Genomic DNA, 24,871 nt, shown 5'->3' with positions numbered 1-24,871 from the left:
AAAAAAAAAAAAGATTTTATTTATTTATTTTTTGGTACCAGGGATCGAACTCAGGACCTTGCCTTTGCGAGGCAGGCAGCAGAACCACTGGGCTAAATCCCCAGCCCAACAAAGATTTTATTTTTAACCTATCAGAAACATGAATTATCATTGCAACATAATCTATGCAAGAAATATATATTTATATTAATAAATCTTTGAAGTCTGGGTATTATTCTGCATTTGCAGCCTATCGCACTGTGATGGATAAATTTTCATCAGAAAGCCTTGGTCTGTATTTGGATTTCACAAACAAGTACACTTGAAAAAATATTCATAAACCCAGGATGTTCCAAGCATCCTTAAACATTTCCAACAACTGAAGTTGAGTAGCACGTATTACAGTTAAATTCATTAAAATTAAACATTCAGGAGCCCATCTACCTGTGGTGGTGCACGCCTGTAATCCCAGCACTCTGGGAGGCTGAGGCAGGAGGACTGCAAGTTTGAGCCTAGTCTGGGCAACTTAGTGACTTAGTGAATTCTGTCTTAAAATAAAAGCTAAAAGTGCCAAGGATGTAGCCCAGTGTAGAGCCCTGGGTTCAATCCCTAGCACTACAATAAAATTAAGTAAAAATTTAAAATCGAACATCTCAGCAACAGTAGCCACATCTGAAGTGCTCACAAGCCACACGTGGCAGTGGCCACTGAATGTTGGGAGGGACCCCTGCCCATCCTCACCCAATGTCTCCTGTCCTGACATCTAACTGGATATGTTAGGGAATAAGGGAGATATGATCTTAGAAGTAATGACTTTCATGCTACAGGTGTGACCACAACATCCAGCTCACCCTAGGGCCCTGTGGCAGGCACACCAGTGACTGTCACTCGCCTGTGGCTTGTTAAACATCCAGCGTGGGTGGTCTGATGCTGCACATGTGTGAGTTCATTTAACCTTCAACTGGCAACCGCCAGTAACCCAAGCAGGAGCCCTGCCCTTGGGGGTGGGCACGTCATCAGGAAGGCCGCAGTCCCATGGCAGCTGTGGCACCCTGGACCTTCGCAATCAGCAACCTGGAGGCAAGGCGTGGGTTTCTGCTGGTGGACAGGGCAGCCCACACGCCGGGACCATGCCTGCTAGGAAGGGGCCCCTATGGTCAGTGGCAGGAAGGACCACCTGGGTATTCCAAAGTCCAGGGGTCCCCCATTTGGGGAGCAGCACAGGCTGTAGGGGAGCCCCAAGGTCTTGTACTAACTGGCGCCGAGCCCAGTCCCAGCTCAGATTTCTGCCCTCTGGTACCACTTCCAGGATGACTCCAGACTTGTCCACCACCTTCAAGTGGCCCCTGATGGCCAGGGATGGCTGCGCCCCCTAAAGGTCTGGGAACTTGCGTTTCTGCAAACCTACAGAACAGGCTCCAGGACTGTTTGGGGTCTCTGTGCTCCTGCAGGGGGGCTCCTCGCAGTTGTGGGGAGCAGTTTGATGTGAGCCTCGCTTCCCCCATGTGTAGACATCAGGGAGCTGGGGCAGGCGTCCCTCCTTCACCCCAGATTCGTCCCTGACCACTGCCAAGTATCAAAGGAAACCTAAGCACTGGGTCCCCTCAACCTGGCACTTTGAGAGGTGAGGACTGGCGGCTGTTTTCCAAACTGCAGGGAAGTTTCTTAACAAGGCCTGGTGGTCCTGGTACTTTGCTAACTGCCAACCCTCACCGGGCACAGCACTGGGTCCCCCTGCTGTGCACCAGGGATATGGGCTGGGTTTCCTCACACTGTACATGGTACATCCAAGTAACTATCATGGGCAGGTAACAGTTTCATTTCTGAAACTGATATGTTGTGAGCATCCGTCCTCCACCAGGCCCGGTGGGAGGCACTCCCGTGACGGAGGGGCCAGGTGTATCTTCGCTTACACCACTGGGAACAAAGCACTTGCCTAAGGTCACATAGCTGCTAAAAGGGGAAGGCAATATTTGAAGCCAGCAGGGAAATGGGGGAAAAAATAAGAACCAAGAGACATCACGTAAAGGTACAAGATCTAGGACCAACAGAGGTTAAGGGTAGGAAAAGTTCATTGAGAGAAAGATAGCTCCTGTCTGAGAGAGATAGAAGGAGGACCAGAAAATGGGGCGCCCCTTACAGGACCAACTTTCAATGCTTGCACCTTTGGGGACACATTCAAACCCTGTCCCAGCTGTAGCAGTAGAAACGGCTAATGTTAAAGAAGTCTGTGGATGGGATGAATGTTAGTTTAAAAAAAAAGGACTCAGGGGCAGGATGACTCAGGGCGGAGCTACGAGCCCTGGGAAGGTGATTTCTGGGCAAGCATAGCACTGAACCCAACCAAGGACTCCTGACACACTTCGGGTGGATTTCAGAACTGCTACGGACCAGTGACCCCGTACTTCCTGGTTTTGTCTTTACCGACAGGAAGAGGGTCCACAGCAGGCATCCTGTGTCAGTGCCACCCCTGCAGGTCTCTCTAGTGCACACACCGACGAGAGAGGTGGATCACAACTCTCCCGAGGAGCTGACCTTAAGGAACTTGACGCCATGAGCCCTATCTGTACCTCAACCAAATTCAGATGACACAGTTACAGCTGGTTATAGTGTGATGGGATTTGGGGGGCCTCAGGAGGGCGTGAGGAGCCTCAGCAGCTCCCTGGAGAGGTCTGGAGGAAGAACCGAGGCTCCTGCCGGCAGCCATTGGGCACGCGCGCCATCTTGAAAGCAGATTCTGCAGTTCCAGTCCAGCCTTCAGATGACCACAGCCCCAGCTGGTATCTTTTTTTTTTTTTTCTCTTTTTCTTTTTTGGTACTGGGGATCAAACTTGAGGGCTTGCGCTTGCGAGGCAGGCGTGGCACCACTGAGCTAAATGCCCAGCTTCCCTCCCCCAGTAGTTTGATGACTGCAACCTCAGAGAAATCCTGAGCCACAGCCACCTGGCCAGGTGACACCCAAATTCCTGACCAAAAAAACTACAATATCCTGGTTTTTATTCACTGTTTCAGGTGCTAGGTTTTAGGATAACGCCATATAATGAAAGAACTGATAACTAATACACGTTGTATGTTAATTTGACTTCAAAAGGACAAAAACTTTTGAACTGTAGCATACATCCCTGCCCAGTACTAGCAGGCTATACATGCATATGCCTCTTGCTTTCCATGATTCAGCTATACTGTTTTATATCAGGAGTCAGAACGAAGCTCTGCAAGACTCAAATGGGTGTGTCAGACGGAGAACCGGACAAGTATAACCCCCCCCTCCAAGGCTGCCATGGAAACCTAGGCCCTGGTCTGGGGAGCGGCAGGGCTCTGCTGAGTCAGGTGCAGCTGAGGTCAGTGTGACCTCAGTTAAAATCCTTTCCCCTCAATTATGGCTTCTCACTGACCCAATTGGTTGCTTGCTAGTTGCACCCAGTCCCAGTACCTGTTGGCTCCATCCACGCAAGACAAGCAGTGCTTACCCCTTACAGCCCTGCCTTGAGGCCTCGTGCTAAGTGTTTGGCAGTAATTCACGAGAGGCCTTCAGAGCACACCCAGCTCCCCACCCCTTTCCACGACTGTATTCAATAAATACTGGATGCGCTTGTGCTGCCCAGAGCAGCTCTGATCAGCCCCAAGACCCAGCTTTTTCTCTAAGTCTCCGTTCCTGTCTTTATTCTCTAATTAGTTTTGTGTTGTTGTGGCTCACAGGAGGCCAGAGCCCGCTGCAGGGGGTCCCCGTCCCTACATTTGGCATCCAACATGGGGCTTGAACCCACGACCCTGAGATTAAGACTCCCATGCTCTCCCCAACCGTACAACACACTGGTTTTTATTTACTGTTTGTCTTAGGTGCTAGGTTTTAGGATAAGGTATTATGAAACAACTGGTAACTGACATACATTGGATGTTAATTTTAGCTCAAAAGGACAGAGACCGTTGAACTCTATTCATGATGTACAGGCCAGAATGTTTGGGGAAAGACTACAGATGTGTGCACTTTGCTATGTAAGTGCATCAGAAAATAACATGGGTTAATGGATAAGGGTGGGTCACCAGGTGGATGCAAGATGTGTACAGCAACATGTCAATAGTAGAACCAGGTGGGAGGGTCTCTGTAAAATTCTTGTTTTGCTGCATGTTTCAAGACTTTGTATCAAAATGCTGGTGTGGGGGAGCCGAGTACTTTCTTAACTCGGGTGTTAGGTACACAGGTTCATTTGATGATGAAGATGATGTAAACTACAAGGATGCATTTCACTCGCTCCCTGTTTTGGCAGTTCTGGGGGTTCAATCTAGGACCTAACACGTTAGGCAAGCGCTCTAACACTAAGCTATGGCCCCAGCCCTCACTTACTCTTTGGTTTGAAATTCTTGCAGCGGTACTTATTTCAATGATGGAGGAAGGTAACAGGTGAAGCCAGACTGGGGAGGACGTGAAGGCACAAAGACACCTGGGGGCTCTCAGGGGCCCGAGGCTGGGCAGACAGGACGGAGAACAGGAGTGGACCCCAGAGGTCATGGAGGACACCTGGGAGTCGCGCCCGAGGCTGCTCCAGCCAGGGCAGTGACAGACAGGAAGCCCATCCCCGAACTGTGAGTGGTAAATTTCTGCACAGCCACGTCAAAGGCACCTGATCTGTGCAGCACGCACTGAGGCACACACCCTCCGCACAGGGTCTGCTCAGCGCGGGGCAGGCACTCCGCGAAGGCGCACTCACAAGGCGGCACAGACATCCAGGTAAGGTGATAAGGCTGACTCGTATCTGTTTGTGCATTTTTGGTTGATCCTGATTTTTCTTTTTACAATTGGCCACGCCCTACTTTTAGAATCAGAAAAAAAAGAATAAAAACCAAGACTCGCCCTCATGGCTCGAAACCCACCCTGGACGTCCCCACGGGAAGCCAGGTACACACCTTGCTTGAGGATGGGGGACCTGTGGTCCACGACGAAGGAGAACATCTTCCCCCTGGCGCTCACGGGCCGCTGAAGGGAGGCAGGCGGGACCACCATGGGCCCGGGGAAGCCCTGGGACCAGCTCCGCTGCATGGGCACCGGCCGGACGCCCTGGTGGAAGGGGAAATGCGCAGGCGACGATGACTTGTTCGGTTCCTGGGCGGCCTGAGAGGGCTGTGGCCTTGGCCAAGGTGCTGGGCCCCTCACCCACGGGCACGAGACCTGCAGAGGCAGACAGGGGTCAGGGAGGTTTCTCCTCTCAGGGCCGGGGGCTCCCCTCCCAGCATCCAGGACGGGCAGCTGGCACATACAACGTAGTCCTCAATAGGGGCTGACAGCAAGGGACAGGTCTGTGAGGCTCACACCCAGCTCTGAGACCCACAGCCTGTTCTCTTTCCTCCTCCGTCCCCCAAACTGAGAGCCCTGCGGCTGCAGGGGCTCTGACCATCTCATCAGGCTTCATCCGCACCATTACCGGCACACCTGGTCCTGCAGGTGCTGCCTCAGCGCCTGTCGAGGGAGGGGACTTTTACTCGCGCGACCTCGGGGAGACCGTGCGCGTACGGGAGCCGTCCACAGCACAGGCAAGTGCCAGCGGTGCGTACACCTGGCTTGGTCTGCACCTCAGGGTCTCGCGAGGTGTCTCCCTCGTGCCTTCTGCCTAAGTGAACACGGATGCTGCTGCTCACCTCCTGGGGCTCATTCGAGTCCCTCCTGTGTCACTGAGGCTGGGAGGTGAGGGGTCCACCCGGCTCAGGTAGGGGTGCAGGTGACAGGGGGTCCAGGGAAGGCCTCTCCTCTCTCCGTCTCTCTCTTCCTCTTGATCTCTCGGTGTCTGCCTCTCTCCTCCTCCTCCACCTCCTCTCCTTCCTCATTTGCTCAGAGGTTTGCCATCCACACGGGGCTCCCCATTCCCTTCTGTAGACTCGAGAGTCACACGACGGCCCACCAGACGCTCCCAAGACCAGAGTGCAGGCAGAGTGCAGTCCTAACCCCCAGCTGAGAAAGGCACCCTGCTCACCAGGAGCTCGGCCCAAGGCCGAAGCAGGTCCCCTGAAGGCTCGAGATGGGGACCTCAGGCTCTGAGTCCCAATCACTCAGGGGCTCCAGCCTCGCATCCACGACAGTGGCCACTTTAAGGCTGTTTCATGAGTGGGATCCGGCAGCGTTCAGCACACCGTCACCCTGTGCAGTTTCGAATTTCTCCCTGCATCGACAGCGGGCCTCTCTGCCCTCAGGCGTCCGGTTCCTGGCCGCGCGGCCTTCCCCACCCGTCCTGTCCCTGGGCCCTCCGGAGGTGGCTCACCTCAGTCTCTCCTGTGAGCTGTCCCGATTCGATAGATACTTCAGGGTGAATTCAAATGTGCTCTACCGCAGCCTTCAAAACACAAACCTCGACGATTCTGGATCGGTGGTGGTGGAGAGATCCACTCCTGTGCTGGGATGTTGCGTGGGAGGCATGTGTTTTGGAGGTGGTGAGGACAGGTGGAGGCGGCCAGCACACCAGAGTCCTCCTACAGGAACCCAAACTGCGGGCCGGAGTGCTGCTTATATAGCAGTTTCAGACCTGTGATTGGTCCAGTGTAGGCCTGTGATTGGTTCAAATTTGGACCCACCGCTTAGTCCAAGTGCAGATCTGTGATTGGTTCAAGAGGGGGTGGGGCCTCAAGACAATGGCAGCTGTCACGGTGCGGACTCAGTGAGGCGGAGGGACAGCGCGAGCCATTTGACGGACAGTGGCTGCATCTTCAAGACAAAATGGCCGGGCGGAGACCTTACTCTTCGGGCCCTGGTCCCTCTCCCACCGGGCCTGAGCCGGGTTAGCGGGTTCCTCTGCTGCTTCCGCGTCTGCAGCGGAGGGCGTGGGCGAGGCACCGCGGCCGACCGCTGAGCTGCACCGCGCCTGCAGGACCAGTCTGGAGGAGGTGGCCACTAAACACGCGGGGCCGCCACCAAGGCGAGCTGTCCCAGTCCCCTGGGGAGGGGAGCAAGGGGAATGGGCCAGAGCCTCCTTGGGCTGGGAACCGCCTTTGTTCTCGGTCTGTGAATCTGACTTCTCCTGGTAGCTCACGTTAGGAGAATAAGACCGCACCGGTCTCGGGCTCATTTCTCTTGACGTGGATATTCTCCAGGGGCATCCGTGACGGAGCACGTGTGCAAATCCCTCTCCTTGTTTTATTTTGGTAACATTTCACAAGGGGGCCTTCATTCACATGTGTGGCTTCCGGGTGGCTCTGAACCACTGGGGATCGGTGCACGACGGTCTCATCGGAGGGTGTGAGTCAGTCCCAGCAGGTGGTACAAGCTGCCTCATGGCACGGTCACGCATGTACCGAGGGTGGTTCACGCCAGCACAACGTGGCGGGGCTGAACACTATCCCATGTTGTGACGAGACCGTGTTCCGTCTATCCATTCATCTGTGGACGAACGCTTGAGTTCATGCTGCCCTTGACTCCTGGGAAGAGAGGTGTCTTCCCAGAGAAACTGGTGTGAGCCCTGGCTGGGTCTGACATTGCGAGGCTGGCAGGAGCTGGTCTTGAGTACAGCACACAACGCTCAGTGGTGGGATGTCAAGGGTGGGTACAGTGTATAAAGGCAGAGAAGAATGCAGTTGGATATTTGGGTTCAAAAATAAAGGTTTCTGCCGGGCATGGTGGTGCACGCCTGTAATCCCAGCACTCGGGAGGCTGAGGCAGGAGGATCTCTGTGAGTTCGATACCAGCCTGAGCTACACAGTGAGTTCCAGGTCAGTCTCAACTACATAGTGACACCCTGTCTCAAAAAACGAAACCAAACAAAAAAAAGAGGTTTCTGTCAGACCCCTAATCCAGGCACAAGAGAAAAAACTTCCCAGGCAACTCCGTTACACATCCTTCAAGGCACAAAAGATAACAGGGAGCCAAGGCCCTGGTCTGAGATAAGCAGCCTGACCCTGCAGGGCCAGATACCCCCGGGGACCCCCAGACTTCCTCCATCCCAGAACAAACATTTTCCACTCCTCTCCACAGTGCCCCGTTCCCCATTCAAACTCCCCTATAAGATCTGTCCTCGCCCAAGCCCTCAGGCCAACGGTCTTGTCGCCCTTGGGTTGCCTGCACCCAGGCTGGAAACAAAACCTTGCTTGTTGCTTCATTTTTGCCAGCTCTGGTGGGCTCGTTCGTGCCTCAGTCTACCCTGTTGGTCTCCACCAATGCTGGTGATTTAGGGTGGCTTTAGTTGTACGGTGAAAGTTGAAGTTTTTCTCCTCGGTAGCTCTGATCTATCATACGGATGGTCCAAGTATTCTCAGAAATCACTGCTGCTCAGGACCAGGGGATCGGCAGGTAGAAAAACACAAGGAGAAAAGGCACCGCTTGACAGGTGGGCTCTGGCCGTGCTCGCGTTAGGAGGTGCAGAGTCTGGTCACGTCAGGGCCACTCACCCCCAAGTCTGGTGTGAGGAATTTGAGTTCAAAAGTACACGCCACGCCCTGTCTCTCCTTTGCCCCGCCATCTTTGTTTCGTTTTTGACGCAGGACGCAAGTACCAGTCCCGAGTTCTTCCGCACGGGAGACTCCTAGACCACGCTCACTGCTGAATTTCTGTCGGTTTCAACAAACACCAGACAACGATCCACTCAAGAAATCACGATCCACTTCTGCCAGATTTCCGACTCCTTCATAGCCCTGAAAGGGAGGGCGCAGGGAGCGAGGGTTGCCCTCGTGGACCAAGGCAATGTGCACTCGGGGCCCAGGCCTTCTGCAGGAATCGGGAGGGAACCTGCCTTCGCCCAGCGCCCTGTCCAACATCGCTGCTACAGCTGCGAATCACCGCGTAGAGGAGGCGCCTGCCGGTGGGGCGGGGCCGTGCTGGGCCCTTAGCCGTGTGTTCCTGTCTGGTTATCCTGAGCCTGCATGGTCCTGAAGCCGGGAGGCGTCTGTACCCCCGCTGCGCAGGTTGCTGTACTGAAATACAGTGCCTGGTCGGGGGACGCCCCCAGGGCAGCTGGGGCGCAGCAGCACTGACTCGGGAACCTGTGCGCCTGGAACATTTGGTTTATTTACACCGGTTTGCCATGCTTGCAAAAGGATCTCAGCTGATTGCTTAATGAAGAAAAGGAGATCTTCCCTGGTGAAAAATTGAAAACACCCGGGCATGGTGGCACACGCCTGTCATCCCAGCACTCCGGAGGCTGAGGCAGGAGGATCGCTGTGAGTTTGAGACCAGCCTGGGCTACATAGTGAGCTCCAGGTCAGTCTTGACTACATAAAAGGACCCTGTCTCAAATAACCAAACTTCCCCCCAAAAAATTGAAAACAGGAAGTCCGTGGTGTGAAAAGCACACCATGTCGCCTGGGCGGCTCACGAAAAGAGTTTTCTAGGAGCGCCAACAGCTCCCCATGCAGTGCTCCTCACGCTGCCCATGTGCTGCCTGGAAGCAGCTCAGGGCCTCTGCCTCCATCTGCTGGGACTGTGGCCTCATCACTGCTCGCCCTGAGGAGGGCTGGGGCCAGCTGTACCGCAAGATCCTGAGAGGCAACTTCTTATTCAGAGTTCAGAATTTTGTGAGCTGACTGATGAACACAGCCGTAATCCATGCTCAGTTATGTTCACTCACGGCCAAGTCTGTCAGAAACGATGAGAACAAACACCTACAACGCACCCCTTCCTAATTAATGACTTTGCTGGGCTTTGTCCCCGGTCCCCTCGAGTTTGTTCGAGCTGTCTGTGCGTCGGCAGTGCTGCTGCTGCGCTGCTGCGATCTTCAGCTCTCCGGCTGCTGCTTTTACAGCTGGAAATTGGCCACAGTGGGAGCATTTGCACCTTGGAAGTCAGGGCTTGACTTTTTGTTTCGTCGGCCGCCTACACTCAGGAAGCTGGCTGGGAAGATATCAGTGACCCGCATGGAGGACTGGGCCTGCCCGTCACATCACAGCAGAGGGGACTCCTCCCGCAGAGAAGTCTCTCAGGTCCTCAGGTCATCGGTGGATATGTGAGGCCTCACATGCCTTTCTTCTCTTGCTTCTGCCTCACTCACGAAGCTAAGCAGAAATACCCAGCGATGCTCAGGTTGGACGTTCACACATTTGTCGGTTGCCGCTGTGAGCCTCCTGCTTGCGGGATACAAGTGTTCAGTGAAAACCGGCGAAGCAATCAATCAGTGAGGGTCACAGGCTCTCCGGGACTTGCGGAGAGGACAGGGTGCATTTTGTCGGCTGTGGAGGGTGCGTCACCCACGCTTTATGTCAGTAAACTTTATCCATGCCTGCTTTACTTTTTCTGAGGGCCCAGAGCCCAGTACCATGCCGGGCACACACTGCAGATGCTCACCGGCAGAACCAGCCTGAAGAAGACGGGCAAACAGAGGAAGTGAAAAGGCTTCAGCTGACTCGGGCTGGGGCACGGAGAATCCCCCATGAGTCCGGGGCAGCTTGAGAGAGCAAAGAAGGGAGGAAGTGCTACAGAACACAGCCAGAATACACAGTGGGGGAGGCGTTATCGAAGGGGACACAAAAGTAGTCCAGCAGCACACTGCAGGCAGGGCTGGGACTCCCTGACCAACACAATAAATGGCAAAGAGGCGGATCAGAGCCCACAGTGTCAAACATGCGTGTGAATCCGTGCTGACACAAATCCACGCTGGAGTACGTGGGTTCTGGGGAGGGGCACGATCCTCCTTACAGAAGAACCGAACATCTCTGGGGTTGGGCCTTCAGGAAGTGGCACCCCCACCCCCACCCCCACAGGCTGCTTCTAAAAAGTAAGTCAGGAAAGGAGAAAATAGTGATTTTAGGGTGGAGAACCTCAGCAAACAGCACCCTGCCCTAGTAACGAAGTGAACATTTCCCGGGCAGTTGTGCGGACTCTCAGCGCCACCTACCCTGTGAAGGGACAGTAAGGGAGCTTCAGCCGGTCACGCCCAGTCGGACCCGGGAGAAACACCAGCCAGATCCAGGTCGGGGGCTTCTCCAGGACCCGGGCCAGAGCTCTTCAGGAAGCCGTCTCCCCGCCAGGGGACAAGCGGACGAGGTGGCCGAGTGGGCATACACACCCTGCAGCGGTCGCCAGGGTTTATTTCATGTGTGTGTGTGTGTGTGTGTGTGTGTGTGTGTGTGTGTGTAACTGCACTGTGGTCCCGCAGATGTAAACTTGCGGGGAGCGGCCAAGGGGGAGTCTACAGAACTCTGTGCTATCGTTACAAGCTTTTCTGTAAATCCACTATCATACCAAAATTTAAAAAGTGTTGTACAAAAAAAAAGGAGGTGCCAGAGTTGAAACAGTACAAAATCCATACACAGCTAGGGACGTGGCTGCCTCGTCGGGGCCCTTTGGTCCCACTTGCACCCCGTTTCCTCCGACTCCCTCTGTGCTGCTCTTACAACTGTACTGAAGGGACCCGGAGGGAGGAAGCCCACACCTCGGCCCCGCACAGGGCAGACGGTAAAGGCAGCCAGCAGAGGGCGCTGTTCGCCGTGGCAGAGAGCAGCTTTCCTCACCCGACTGCTCCCAGGGCGTCTCCATAACGGGGTAATAATTCTAATTCTCGCCCCCAAAAGACAAATTGTGGTCAGCATTTTCACTGTGAGAAATACTGCTTAACCCACAAGTGCTGAGTTATATATTCTTGTAAAGTTCTAGAGCTTAATGAGGTGGGTCTCTCTGAGCTGCTCCTGAAAAACCATCAACCTGGACTCTGGCGGTGGGGAAAAGGACCTCTCACTACACCTGGTCCGTTTTACCTCCCTGCCTTTGTAAATCTTCTAGCTGAAGGATTTTTTTCCTTTCTAGTTCTCATTTGCTTCTTGGTCAGTCCATTCAGTAAGAAACAGACTCTGTTAAGAAAAATCCCTGGATTTCTGCAAACGGTATTCTTTCCCTCAGTCCAGCCACTTCCCTGGTCAGGTGTACGGAAAGGTCCCCGGCAGGTGGGAGGTGCCACCTTCCCAGCCCCAGGTCTGGGTGGAGAACCAGCCACTCTGCTTCCGGTGAGCTGCCGGGGACTTCTCCAATGCGGACGTGGGCTTATCCATTATTTCCACTTCTATCCCCGAGGCCCCATCCTAACCCTGGAAGGAAGTTCAGTTGGGCATAGGAATGGCTCTTATTCCCAAGGACTTTTCTCTCCTTACATTACACCCATTTCCCCATCTCCTAAATTTCTACGAGGAACATCCTTCCTCCCCACCATCCGCAGTCTCAGTAACTGTGGTTAAACTGATTCCCTCCACCCCAGGGGAAGGTGTGACCCAGTCTTGGCCAATCAGAGCCCCATGCCTCTGGCCTCGGTGATTGGTTCATGGATAGTCACATGACACAAGCCAAGTCAATGAAGACACTTGCTCTTTCTCCAGAGCTGCCAAGAGTAGAGGGTGTTAGGGATGCTGGTGGACACCTGGCTGTAGGTGATGTGAGTGAGTGTCTTCCCGAGATTGTAAAGCTAACGATGAAAGAGACAGATTCCTGATCATCTTTTGAGCACCTGGATCCAGCCAGACTTCAAGCTAGATTTCCTAGCTAGCTTTTCAGTTTTTTGCTCTCTCTCTCTCCCCCAGGGATCAAACTCAGGACCTTGCATTTGTGAGGCAGGCGGTGGAACCACTGAGCTGAGTCTCTGGCCCCCAAACCTATTTTTCCATTAACTAAGCCAATTATTAATGAGCACAGTCCCCGACAGACAGAAGCAGCCCACGACGCCTCAGTCCTTTCTGTTCTCCTCTGTCCTAACATGGACCAACATGAGAGTTGCACCACTGAATGTTAAGTGGAGAGCGGTAAACTTCTGTAGCGAGGCTCTACGTAAACAGATTTGCCTTCGTGTGCCACAGGATCTCTGTCCACTCAGATTGCCCTTGGGTCAGGAAAGCAAACACAGGCGGTACTACCACTGACGGGCACAGCTGTGTTTCAGTAAAACTTTATTCATAAAGACAAACGATGGCCTAGAATTGGTCCTCGCACTGCAGTTTACCCACCTCTGGTCCCCGCAGCCTTTGGGGTCACCAAGGGTCACCCCTCTGGTGAGCACTGTCAGAGCTACCTACGGGCCCCATCCCAGGATTCTGGCCACAGCCTTGGCCCAGGAAGGCCTGCAAGCCACGAAGGGCGGCCATGCGGCATCGGTGGACGGGGTGAGGCACACACACATCTCCTCGGTCACGGGCGACAGGTGTCACTTTAACGTTTGCAGCAGATGAGGCACTGCGCTGAGTTTTACAATAAAGATGGGCTCGGCTGAGCCTCAAGACAAGCCCGTGGGGCCGTCATTGCTGTCGCTGCTCCACTGCAGTGATGCAAAGACTCACCTTGAGGGCTCCTACACCCTGCTTAGGAGCGCCTGGGAAATCGGGTGGCAGTGCAGGGACCTGATGTCCTAACCCACCCCACACCGACTCGCCCCACATGCTCCCGAGACCAAGATTTCGTGGGCAAGTTGTACGTCACGTTTCATTAAATTGAGATTCCATTTAGGCCGGAATCCCCGGCACATCTCTGACCTAGGCATAATGATGGGTCTCCTGTGCTGAGCAAGCTCCTACCTGACACTGAGTTTCCCCTAATGCCATGCACCATGGAGGCGAAGACCCAGACAGGCAGAGAGCCTTGCCCTGCTTTCAGAGCGAGCAGCAGGGTGCTGGTCTACCTAGAAATGAGGCACCCACTTCTATTTTCCGAAGCACACACCCTCCTACCACGACCTCACCTCCCCAGCTCCCATTCCGGGCTCGGCCCTTGACAGCTGGTGCATGTACTTCAAGAAGTGCCCAGAAGGGGGCGCCACGACCCTCTCCTCCCCAAGAGAGCCAGGACAGCCATCAGCTCCCCAAGGTGGCATCTTGCCGCTGCCACCACGTACGGAGTGAAATTGCACAGTGACCCCGGGATGAGCCCCACCCTTCAGCTTCAACATCGCGCGGCACCTCGTGCCCGCGGTCCGCAGTGGCCCGGGCTCACCTGGGGCGGGTTTTCGATGACCAGCTCATAGGTCAGCCCAGCAGACCCGAACCTCAGGATGTCCCCAGGTATCAGCTTCACAGCCACATTCTGAACGTGGCACTCGTTGACAAATGTGCCATTGCGGGAATTGAAGTCTTGGAGAATGAAGCTGCCCTCAGCCTCACTGTACTCGATGAGCGCGTGGTGGTTGTCGATGTCTGCAGACTGCAATAGAGCAGGGTGGTCAGGGCCGTGAGAACAGAGATCACATGGCCCCTGGCGCTTGCTCGCGCTCACTGCGTGCAAAGCATTGTCTGGGTCGCTTGGCGGGCTCATTACCACGACCATCCTTTTAAAAGGAGGATGCCGAGGAACAGAGAGGCTGAAGGATTTGCCCAAGGCCACACAGCGAGTGCGTGATGGTGCCAGGAAAAGTTCTCTGACTCTGGACCTGGGCACAGGCACCCGAGCTGTTGGGTGGAGACACAAAGACTGAGGTAATTCAGGTAAACGTTTGGCTAAGAGTTGGCCATTTTCTATTTCCCCAACCCTGCACACTTATGAGCACAACAGTGGTCCTCACTGGTGGGGCAGGAAACAGAAATGACAGACACAACCCTCCAAGGCCAGTCTGCAGCCATAGCTGTCAGCCTCCTGCAAGGAAAACGCCACATTCTTGGTACACGGTACCCAGATTAACAGGTGTTTTCATTCATTTGTTCTTCTGTTCATTTTTTAAAAATGAGTTTCTTATTCAGGAAACGAGGAATAGAGAAAAAGCACTAAAAAGACATGAAAAATCACTCATAATCTCATTCCCCGGAGGCAGCTGCTGGACTCTTGTGGTCCATATACTTCCAGGTTTTCTCTACGCTGACATTCTTTTAAAAAAGTTTTTTTTTTTTTTGGTACTGGGGATTGAACTCAGGTCCTTGCACTTGCAAGGCAGGCAGCAGAGCCATTGAGCTAAACCCCCGGTCCCTTTAAAACTTAAAAAAAAAATTGTACTATAGGGCTGGGGATTTGGCTCAGTGGTTCCGCCATCTGCCTCGGAAGCGCAAGGTCCCGAGTTCGATCCCTGGTACCAAAAACAAACAAACAAAAAATTATACTATGCATAAATAGTTCTATAATTATTTTATTAAAATGCTGATATGCAATGAAGAATTTCCTATGCTATTACTTGTATTGCTTCTTAAAAACTACTCAAAGTTTGACAAAGATGTAGTATTTTTCAATAGGTGGCTTGGTGTGACCAAATGACACAAATGAAACCGATCCCATACAGTGTATCTGTGATTTTTTTGGGCGGGGGATAAGGCCTCACTACATAGTTCAGGTTGGCCTTAAACTCACTATGTAGTCAAAGCTGGCCTTGAACTCAGGGTGATCCTCCTGCCTCAGCTTCCCTAGTGCTGGGATTCCAGGTGTGCACCACCACATCCAGCTGTGTGTGTCTATGATTGACAGTGGGTGGCAGGAGCTCCGTTGTGATTTCTTTTTAATAAGAAGATGGAGCAAAGTTCAGCCTACAATATACCCATGGCAGTCTGATACTTTATAATTATTTTCTAAGTTTATCTTTTCAGATTGTCCTATTCAGGTTTCATAAAAAGGAACATACACTTAGAAATCTAAAATCTCATTGTATATTGATAAATATTAATATATAAAACAGAGTAACAATATAATTAAAAATTACATGGCAGAAATTTTTCTAACTGCTTTATAGCATTGCTTCATTTCATTCTCACGACAATCCAGAGAGAATTCTGCACTTTGTAGGTAAGGTGCACAGAATGATGACTTCTGTGAAGTCACCAGCTCGACAACCCTGGCTTATGCCCAGATCTTCCTGATAAACATATCTCTGATCTTAGCCACTTTGCAAGTTTCCACTGAGCACTTGGCCCTCCAAACATGAAACCGCCAAAGAAAGATGAACTGTCTGAATTAACTGTGCACAAAGCAGGCTTCAGAATAAGAAGAGCTTCTGGGGACACAGAGAAGCACTGCAAAATGATAAAGAGGTCAATCCTCCAAAAAAGACACACTAAGACTTAACACATACGTACCTAACAACAGACCTCCAAAATACAAAAGGCAAAACCCAACAGAAGCAGAAGGAAGAGAACTGCAGGTCCACTCTTACGTCTCAGACATTCACATTTCTCTGTCAGTAATGGACAGATAAAGTGGGCAGGACTTAGTAAGGGTGTGGGTGACTGTACAGCACCACTGATAAGCTGGATCCAAATGGTGTTTATAGAGTAATCCAATTTTAGGATATGCGCTGCTGAAGTGAGCACTAGAGTATTTAAGCCAACAATAACAAAATACACATTCTTCTCAAGCTCACGTGGCTCTCTCATTCACCAAGATAAATCACATTTTGGGCCATAAAACACACTGCAGCAAATTTAAAGGAACAGAAATCCTGCCAAGTCTGCTCTGAGACCACCATGGAATTAAACTAGAAATTAGTAACAGAAAGACTGACAGAAAATCCCATGATATTGCACACTAAACAACGCACTTTCAAATAATACATTGGTCAAAGAAGTCTCAAGAGAAGCTAAAAATAATCGTGACAAATAACAATAAAAAAACACAACTTATCAAACTTTGCAGATGCAGTGAAAGTAGTCCTTAAAAGGAAATGTCTAGCATTGAATCCATAGAAAACAAAAGAGAAAAGATCTAAAATAAACTTTCACTTTAGGGAGCTAGATAAAGAAAAGCGATATAAGTCCAACACAAGCAGAATAGAAATAATTAGAGCAAAACTAAAAGACACTGAAAACAGAAAAAAAAATTGTAGAGAACAATCAAATGGCTTTAGTTTGGATCTTGAGTATTACTCAAAGGCTTGTTGCAGGCTTGGTTGCCAGCCTGGGGTGCTTTTGGCAGGTGGGGCTTCCTTGGAGGAAGATGGGTCACTGGGGATGTGGCCTTGATGGGAATATTGGGACCCCTGGCCTCCCTCTTCCTCTGTTTCTTCTTTCTGCTCACCATGAAGTGAGCAACTCCCTCCATCACACACTCAGGGTCATAATTCCTACTTCACCACAGCACAAGCCACAGGGCAAGTGACATAGATTGGAATCTCTGAAACCGTGAGCCAGAAGAACCTTTCCACTTTGGGTTGACTACCTCAGGTATTTTGTCACAGTCATTGAAAGCTGAATGACACAGAAACCAAAAGGGGATTCTGTGGGAAGATCAATAAAATAGATCTCAAGCAGTCTAAGCAAGAAAAAAGAGAGGAGACACAAGTTATTATAAGTGGACAGGAAAGAGGCCTCTGCCATCAATCTCATGGACATAACAGAGGAGTAAGACGAACAACTTTCTGTTCACAAATTTAGTACATGTGCTGCTGAAGCGAGCACTCTGTCCACAAATTTAATATGTTAGACAAAGTAGTACAGTTCCCTAAAAAATATAATCTGCCAAAACTCATATAAGAAGAGACAGATGATCCAAGTAGGCTCATGTCTACTAAAGAATTTGAACCGATAATTAATAACCTTCCCAAACAGAAGGTACCAATTCCAGATGGGTTTACTGGTGAATTCTATCAAGCATTTGAGGAAGAAGTGATACCAGCACTCTACAGTCTCTTCTAAAATGTTCCTTAACTCATTCAGTCAGGTGAACATCACCCTAATCCCGAAGCTGGAGAGAAAGGAAAACTAGAAATCAACAGTCTCTCACGAATGCGGGTGCAGAATCTTCAAGAAACTATGAGCAAACTGAATCCAACAAAGTATAAGCAGAATTAATTTAATGTGTCTGTCTTAGTAACTTTCTCAAAGAACTTTCTCAAAAGCAACTTTCTCAAAACACCTGATAACCGCAGTTAAGGAGGAGAGGTTAATTTTAGCATGTGGAGATTTCAGTCCATAGCTGTCTGCCTGCAAGGGCAGCATGGCGGAGGAGAAACAGTCCACGTCAGGACAGCTTCTCTTCTGCTTTCCTTTTCATTGTGCCCAGGCTACAGGCCTATCGGGTGGTGGCACCCACACCCAGGGTGCGCCTGTCATTATCCACACCCACGGCTCTGCTGGACCCGTCAGCAGACTAATTCAGTCATCTCACCCATAATCCACCGTCACACACCCATGACCCAGCAGCCGCCTCCCGGAAGCCCCATCTATGAGCACAGCAGGCTTTGGGGGGACATCTAATCAGGACAGAGTGTGGTACCACATGGTCTTGGCCCAGGAAATGATCAAAATTCAAAATTCGAAGGATGGTTGCTACTGACTGTGTGTCACTTTTGCACCCTCATGAAGTAAAAAATAAAACCATCCAGAGTTGGAAGCCATCTGCATGAACTGAACAAATGTGAACTGTGGAATGCAGTTAGTAATAATATATTCATCCTGATTCACCCATTGTAGCAAATGTACCGCTGCAGTGCAAGGTGTGAATGACAGGTACACCCTTCAGGGTGGGATATATGAAAGCTCTGTGTTTTACTTGCTCTATTTTCTGTAAAGCTACATCTTTTTATAAAACAAAGTCTACTTCTGAAAACTAGATTTTAAAAGTTAGCTTTTGGGGAAATGCTGCCCACACCATCTTTATTCCCGTTCCTACCAGTAACAGTTTCTGTGCTCTAAGAATCCCTGGTTACACAATAAAGAGATAAATTATGTGTGGTGCACTTTGGTTTTCTCTTCCTGGGCCCTGTTACCTTTAGATTCTCAAAAGCTGCTGGGCAGGGATGAGGCTGTCAGAGAGCGGGAAGGTTCAGATGACTCTGCCAAACAGGACCAGGCATTGCACGTATTAGGCCAAGACCTGGTGTCCAAGGCTTGCCCGGCACCGCCATCCATCTTGCAATCCCACACCCGCACAAATGAAACCTGCAGCATCTGGGCTGCTCATACGCCCAGTGCATGAGCCCCACCTGCTGAGCTGCCCCACTGGGAGGAAAACCCTTGCTCGATTTCAGTGCTTATTAGCAGCTGACATATTGTGGGAGCTTCCCGCGGATCGGGCCCACTCTGTGCTCACTGAATCTGCATGCAGCCCTTTACAGCAGGTTCTGTTACTATCCTTGTCCTACAGATGAAGAAGCTGAGACTTACAGAGTGAAGGGAGAAGCCAGCATTACCCTGGTGCCAAGAGAAGACAAAGACATTACAAGAAAATGACACCCCCTGTATCTCATGAACATTGATGCAAAACCTGCCTGCCTTGTTCCTTCCTTCTGCCCCAAGCTCCTGAGTAGCTTGGTTTGTTTTTTTGTTTTTGTTTTTTTTGGTACCGGGGATTGAACTTGGGACCTTGTGCTTGGAAGGCAGGCAGTGGAACCACTGAGCTAAATCCCTAGCCCCCGAGTAGCTTGGATTGCATACAGGGGCACCACTGCACCTCAGGTGATCTTGCTTCAGTCTCCTGACTCTTTGGGACGACAAGCATATACCACCACACCTGGCTTATTGATATAAAAATCTTTAACAAAATATTAGCAAACAGAACCCAACAGCTCATTAAAAATGTTACATACCATTACCAAATAGGATTTACTGCTGGAATGCAAGGATAGTTCAACGTGGCAAATCAATCAAGGTAATCCACCATTAAAACACCATTAACGGAATGAAGGAAAAATCCCACGCGCTCATCTCTATCGATGCAGAAAAGGCATCTGATAAAATTTGACACTTTTTCATGATAAAAAACACCCAAACTAGGAATAGAAAGAAACTACCTCAAACTACCTCCATGCAACAAATGCTGTTTAGGAAAGGCCCACAGATAATATACACAATTGCAAAAGACTGAAAAATTCCCCTCTAAGGCCAAAAACAAAAGTACATCTGCTTTTGCCACTTTCATTCAATACTGAACTAGAAATCCTGACCAGAGCAATTAGGCAAGAGAGAGAAATAAGGGACATTCAAATTGGAAAAGAGAAAATAAAATGATCTCTGTTCTTAGACAACCTGATCTTATATGCATCTAAGGATTCCACAGAAAACCCTGTTAGAACTAATAAATCAATTTGGTAAAGCTTCAGGGTACAAAAATCAATACACAAAAATCAGTGGAATTTCTCTACACTGATAATACGCAATCCAAAAAGGAAATTAAGAAAATAATTCCACTTACAATAGCACCAAAAAAAATAAAGTATTAGGAATAAACAACGAAATAGGCAAAGGACTCATGCATTAAAAACTACAAAATGTTGCTGAAGAGAAATTTAGAAAAAAAGGAAAAAAAAAAAAAAAAGAAGCTGGACCCTACCTGTACACTATAAACAATAAGTAGTTCAGAATGAACTACAGTGCTCAATGTAAGAGCTAGAACTCTAAAATTCTTCAGAAGAAATCCATTAAGGCATTGGATTTGGCAATGATTTCTTGGGCATGACATCAAAAGCACAGGTAATGAGAGTAAAAATAATCGGGGCTACGTCAAAATTAAAAATGTCTGTCTATCAAAGGACTGAACATAGTGAAAAAGCTGTGAAATAAGAGTGAATATTTATTAGTCACATATCCCAAAAGGGATTAATATCTATAATATATAAAGAATTCCTACAACTCAACAACCTGAGAATTGTGCAAAAGACTTATGCAGATATTTCTCCAGAGAGCATAACCAAATGGCCAACGATACATGAAAAGATGCTCAAGATCACTGATCATAAGGGAAATGCAAGCGAAACACACCGTGACTTACCGCCACACACACGCAAACGGCTACTATTAAAAACAAGGAAATGAGGGCCGGGGATGTAGCTCAGTGGTTCCACTGCCTGCCTCGCAAGTGCAAGGTCCTGAGTTCGATCCCTGGTATCCAAACAACAACAACAACAAACAACAACAACAACAACAAAACAAGTAAATGTTAGCCAGGATGTGGAGAAATTTGCACTCTTTTGTTCTGCTGGTGGAAATTCTACAAAATGATGCAGCCACTGTGGGAAACAGCATGGTGGTTCCTCAAAAAACTTAAAAATAGAATTACTACATGGTCACCCAATTCCAAAAGAATTAAAAGCAGGATTAGAAGGGATATTTGTATACCCATGCTCATAACAGCACGATTCACAATAATCGAAGGCAGAAGCAAATCATTATTATCCATGGGTGAGCGGATAAGGAAATGTGGGCCCGACACGCAGTGGAGGAAGGGAGTTGTGACACACAGGACAACACGGTGAGCCTTGAGGACCCCGTGCTAGCTGAAAGAAGCCAGTCACAAGTCACATTGTACGATTCCACTCACAGGCAGTACCCGCAGCGCCCACCCTAGGCAGAGAGAGAGCAGAAAGACAGTCGCTGGCGCCAGGGGCGGGGACGCAGGGCCGGCGCAGGGGAGTTGGTGTCTCACGCACCCAGTTTCAGGTCGGCAAGCTGAAAAGGATCCGCCTGGAGACTGGCTGCATGATGGTGTGAGTAGGCTGAGCACAACTGAATGGTACCCTTCAAAGGGGCTGTTACGCCTACCTTAGCAGAATTAAAAAGAAATTTGAAGAGATTCAGTGGAAGCCAAGACTGGCTCGCGGCAATGTTGGGATTTGAACCAAAGTGAATTCCAAACTCTGTGTCCTTCATGTGCCCTGTGCGTTGTGCTTTTTGGAGCAGAGAAGCGAGTTGGCAGTGAGAGCGGGGGCTGGAGCTGAATGCAGAAAACAAATGCACGCTTCGTCTTCGGTGTGCTGGATATGTTACAAAAGTATAGGTGAGTTTGTGCAGTACGGAGACTTTGACAATCCATTGAGGGTGTACATCCTCTCCGAGCTCTGCGGGCCGAGGACGCCTGCCTGGGCCACAGACGCTGTTGCAGAGCTCCTGGAGCATGTGGAAACTTCTATGAGGCCAAGCCTCCCTCGGCTGCTTTGTTCTCCCTCGGCTGCTTTGTTCTCCCTCCTCCCCTGCCGCCACCGGCCGCTCAGTCTTTAGTCCTTCTCTGCCTCACTCCTGCCACCTGAAACTTGCTGCTCTCCTTCTTGCCCTGGCCGGTTCAGGTCCTGGGGTTTCCCAGCCACCAGGTCCCTGGGCAGTGGTGCCTTTCATTCTACTTGTTGGTGTCCTCCCAAGGCCTTGACCTCTCCCTCCTCCTGCACCCTCTGCCCCAGGAGGCGGCCTGCATGGAGCCTCCGTGGTCCTGGACTTCTGGTCTTTGGCTGGGTTCTTCCCTTTGGAGATGAGAGGTCAGAGCAGGGCAGGAACAGCGTTTGTTCCCTGCTCCCTCACTGAGTCAGTTCCAGGTGCTGCACAGTTAGTCGTGAACCCTGCAAGTGCCCGTTTATGAAGTCACTTATACCCCAGGGGTGCCCTCTGCTCCATGCCGCGACCCAGACGTCCCAGACATGGAGACTCCCGGATGTGACCTCTGAATCCCCTTCCTGCAGCCCCCAAGGCTCAGCAGTTCCTTCAATCCAACCAGGGAACCTGCTCTCCCTCACGCTGCCCTACAAGTGCCTCCCTGTCCCACGCTACGCCTTTATCATCAGGCTGCCTCGAGAGCGTTCCTGGCCTCCTCGGGGTCTCAGTCTCCTGGCCTCTCAGTGGCATCTGGAACAGTCGGGGGGGCCTGTGGCTGGGTTAGGGTTCGCGAGGCAGAAGTGGGTGGGGGTCAGGAGGTTGCTTTCAAGGTGGGCAGCCTGGGCTCCTACCTCTGGGAGACCTTGGGCAGGTGACCCATTCTCTCGCTACCTCAGTTTCCGCACTTGTAAATGGGATAATAACAGAACAGAACAGAACTATGAGTGAGTGGTGAAGACTGAAGGAGACAGCACATAGAAAATCTTAGAGGAATAGTTGGGTGCACACAGCGGCTGGAAATGTTCAGTATTATGAGCCAAAGGCCCAGTCTGGATTTAGAAAGCTTTGGGTCCAAGTCTCGCCTCTGCCTCTTTCCAGTTTGCAGCCCTGGGCCAGTTCCTGTTTCCTATGCTGCCAAAATGAGCTATATGAGCTGTTTCACTCACAGAAGCGACTTCAGACTGGCTCAAAGCACTGCCAGGGTGCGGGACACCCAGCGTGTTTCGTTATATTTCTTTTCACCGTTTTGTCCTTGGCCATCCCATCCCATAGGCCACGGCCTCAGGAAAGGGACATGACGTAGTGACCATGGAACAGAGCCTTTCAAAAGAACAGGGTCGTGGAGCAGACTGTGCATTTGTGGTCTCAAAACAGGGAGACTGCCGTGGACCAACCAAGAGGGCTACGCTGCTCACACGGACCCTTGGAAGCAAAGAACTCTGGTCTAGGTGGAGAGCTGGGTCGCAGGGGAGGAAAGTGAGAGAGGCTGGAAGCTGGGCCTTTACTGTGGGCTGTGAAGACGAAGGAGGCCATGCTGACTTTGGCCTTGGGTGACCCGGAGCAGAGGACACTTCGGATCTACAGAATGGTGAGACAGTAAGTTTTGGCCGTTTTCAATATAAAACAACACAAAGCGAAATTCACTTTCATATTTACCACCTGCCAGGGTTCACCCTGAGCCCTGTGCAGCAGCTGAGCCTCAGGACGTGGCAACAGGGTTACTGGGGCCACGCTGCCACTGCCCCCGTGGGGCCCACGGAGGACAGAACTCTGCTCCCGGGCCCCCAGGCCCAGCAGGGCGGAGCTAGGCTCCCACAGGCCATCCAAGCCACGCACGTTTCAGAGCTGCTCTGTTGCTCCCGCGCTTGGTCCTGTCCTCGTGTCCTCTCCCCAAACAACAGACAGTCCACTCCCGGCTCCAGGGCCTTCGGAGGAGGCGCCGCGTTCCCCACGAGCTCCAGCCTCACATCCGGCGTCTTCTCCCACCCGGCTTGCCAGGCTTCTCCGGAGAGAGGCAGCTAAGCTCGGCCCAGCTCTGAACACCTGTCTCTGGCACCCCAGACAGGGGACAGTGAGGGCCGGCAGGACAGGCGTCCTCTCCCAAGCTCCCCAGGAGGGGGCGCCACTCCCACGCGTGCCCCAAACGCAGGTCAGGAGGAAATCCGTCTCACTGTTTCCGTGAATCCTCCCCCAGGATTCCAGAGGGTGGGATTCCCCTGGCTTGGTCAGCTGTGCTCTTATCTCGACGAGCTCACAAGGAGTCTCAGGTTCTCCGGCTTCAGACGCTCCCGGTGTCCTCTCTGGAGATGCTCTGAGTCCGACAGCCAGGGTCCTGTCATGCCGCCCGGATGGGCTGTGTGGTCTGGGGCAAGTTAACCGCCCTCTGCACCAGAGGTGTAATGGTAACAGTTGTTCCCACCCCACAGGGCCGATACAGCTTTGGATTTGTGTACAGGATGATATGAGGCCTGACCAAGAAATGGTGAACGCACAGATTTTAGAAAGTGTATTATAGCCAAAGAGACACATTGCAACAGCCCCTCAAAACACCCCTCTTGCTCTGAACACTCATGCCAACGTTCTCGCCACTTTCTGAAGCAGTTCTAGACGTCTTCTTTCCTAAGTGACTTCAACTACTACCATGGCTGCCTCGGTGTCTTGAACTGATTCTAAATGCTTATCTCGGCTTCGGGGAAGAGCCAGAACTCACGCGGTGCCAGGCTCTGGAGAGAGGAGGACACGAGGACACACCGTGCCGTCTCACAAGCCCGCCTTGCCACTGGCCGGCCGGGCGCCAGCCTTCTCCATGTCCGCCATCCGCACCTCCGTGCACGTTCACAAAATGCGTGCAACGCAATGGTGTCCAGCCGGAACAGGGGAGCAAACCCGGACGCGCGCTGCAAAGCGGACAAACCCCGAGGGTGCGACTGAGCAGTCACAGGGAGACAAGCACCGTGAGTCTCAACTGCCAGGAGCTACCTGCAGTAGCAAATTCCCAGAGCCAGACAGCGCCGCGTGGAGGCAGACAGATGGCCGCTGGGCTGCGGGAGGGAGGTGCGAGCTCCTCAGTGCGGACAGAGTTTCGGTTCCAAAGAGGGAGAGTTCTGTGGTGGACGGTGGTGAGAGCCGCACAGAAACGTGAACACACTTAATGCCACTCAATGGCATGCTTACAGTGGTCTGGGAGGTGAATCTCACATTATTGATATTTTAGTGCAACACAGACAGAAAGGGGGGAGGG

At 51.3% G+C, this 24,871-nt stretch overlaps 1 protein-coding gene across 15 annotated transcripts in view; it reads right to left on the bottom strand.

Annotated features, from left to right (window-relative positions):
- Positions 1 to 24,871, bottom strand: part of Fhad1 (forkhead associated phosphopeptide binding domain 1) — a 117,639-nt gene that overhangs the window by 81,879 nt on the left and 10,889 nt on the right. For 11 of the 15 annotated variants that reach the window (XM_019205471.1, XM_019205475.1, XM_019205474.1 and 8 more), the window contains exons 3-4: positions 13,856 to 14,062; positions 4,885 to 5,146 (exon numbers count right to left, since the gene is read on the bottom strand). In XM_019205471.1, coding sequence (XP_019061016.1) covers positions 4,885 to 5,146; positions 13,856 to 14,062 — 469 coding nt within the window. Of the gene's footprint in view, positions 1 to 4,884; positions 5,147 to 5,613; positions 5,924 to 6,230; positions 7,588 to 10,784; positions 10,848 to 13,855; positions 14,063 to 24,871 lie in introns of those variants that run through there. The other 4 variants (XM_019205481.1, XM_033767299.1, XM_019205480.1 and 1 more) reach the window with 4 other exon arrangements.

Source organism: Fukomys damarensis, unplaced genomic scaffold, assembly GCF_012274545.1.
Source record: "Fukomys damarensis isolate Sample0158 unplaced genomic scaffold, DMR_v1.0_HiC HiC_scaffold_23, whole genome shotgun sequence".
In the NCBI taxonomy this organism is placed as follows: Eukaryota; Metazoa; Chordata; class Mammalia; order Rodentia; family Bathyergidae; genus Fukomys; species Fukomys damarensis.
Note: the sequence above shows the minus strand (reverse complement) of the source record. Positions and strands in the feature narration are given on the sequence as shown.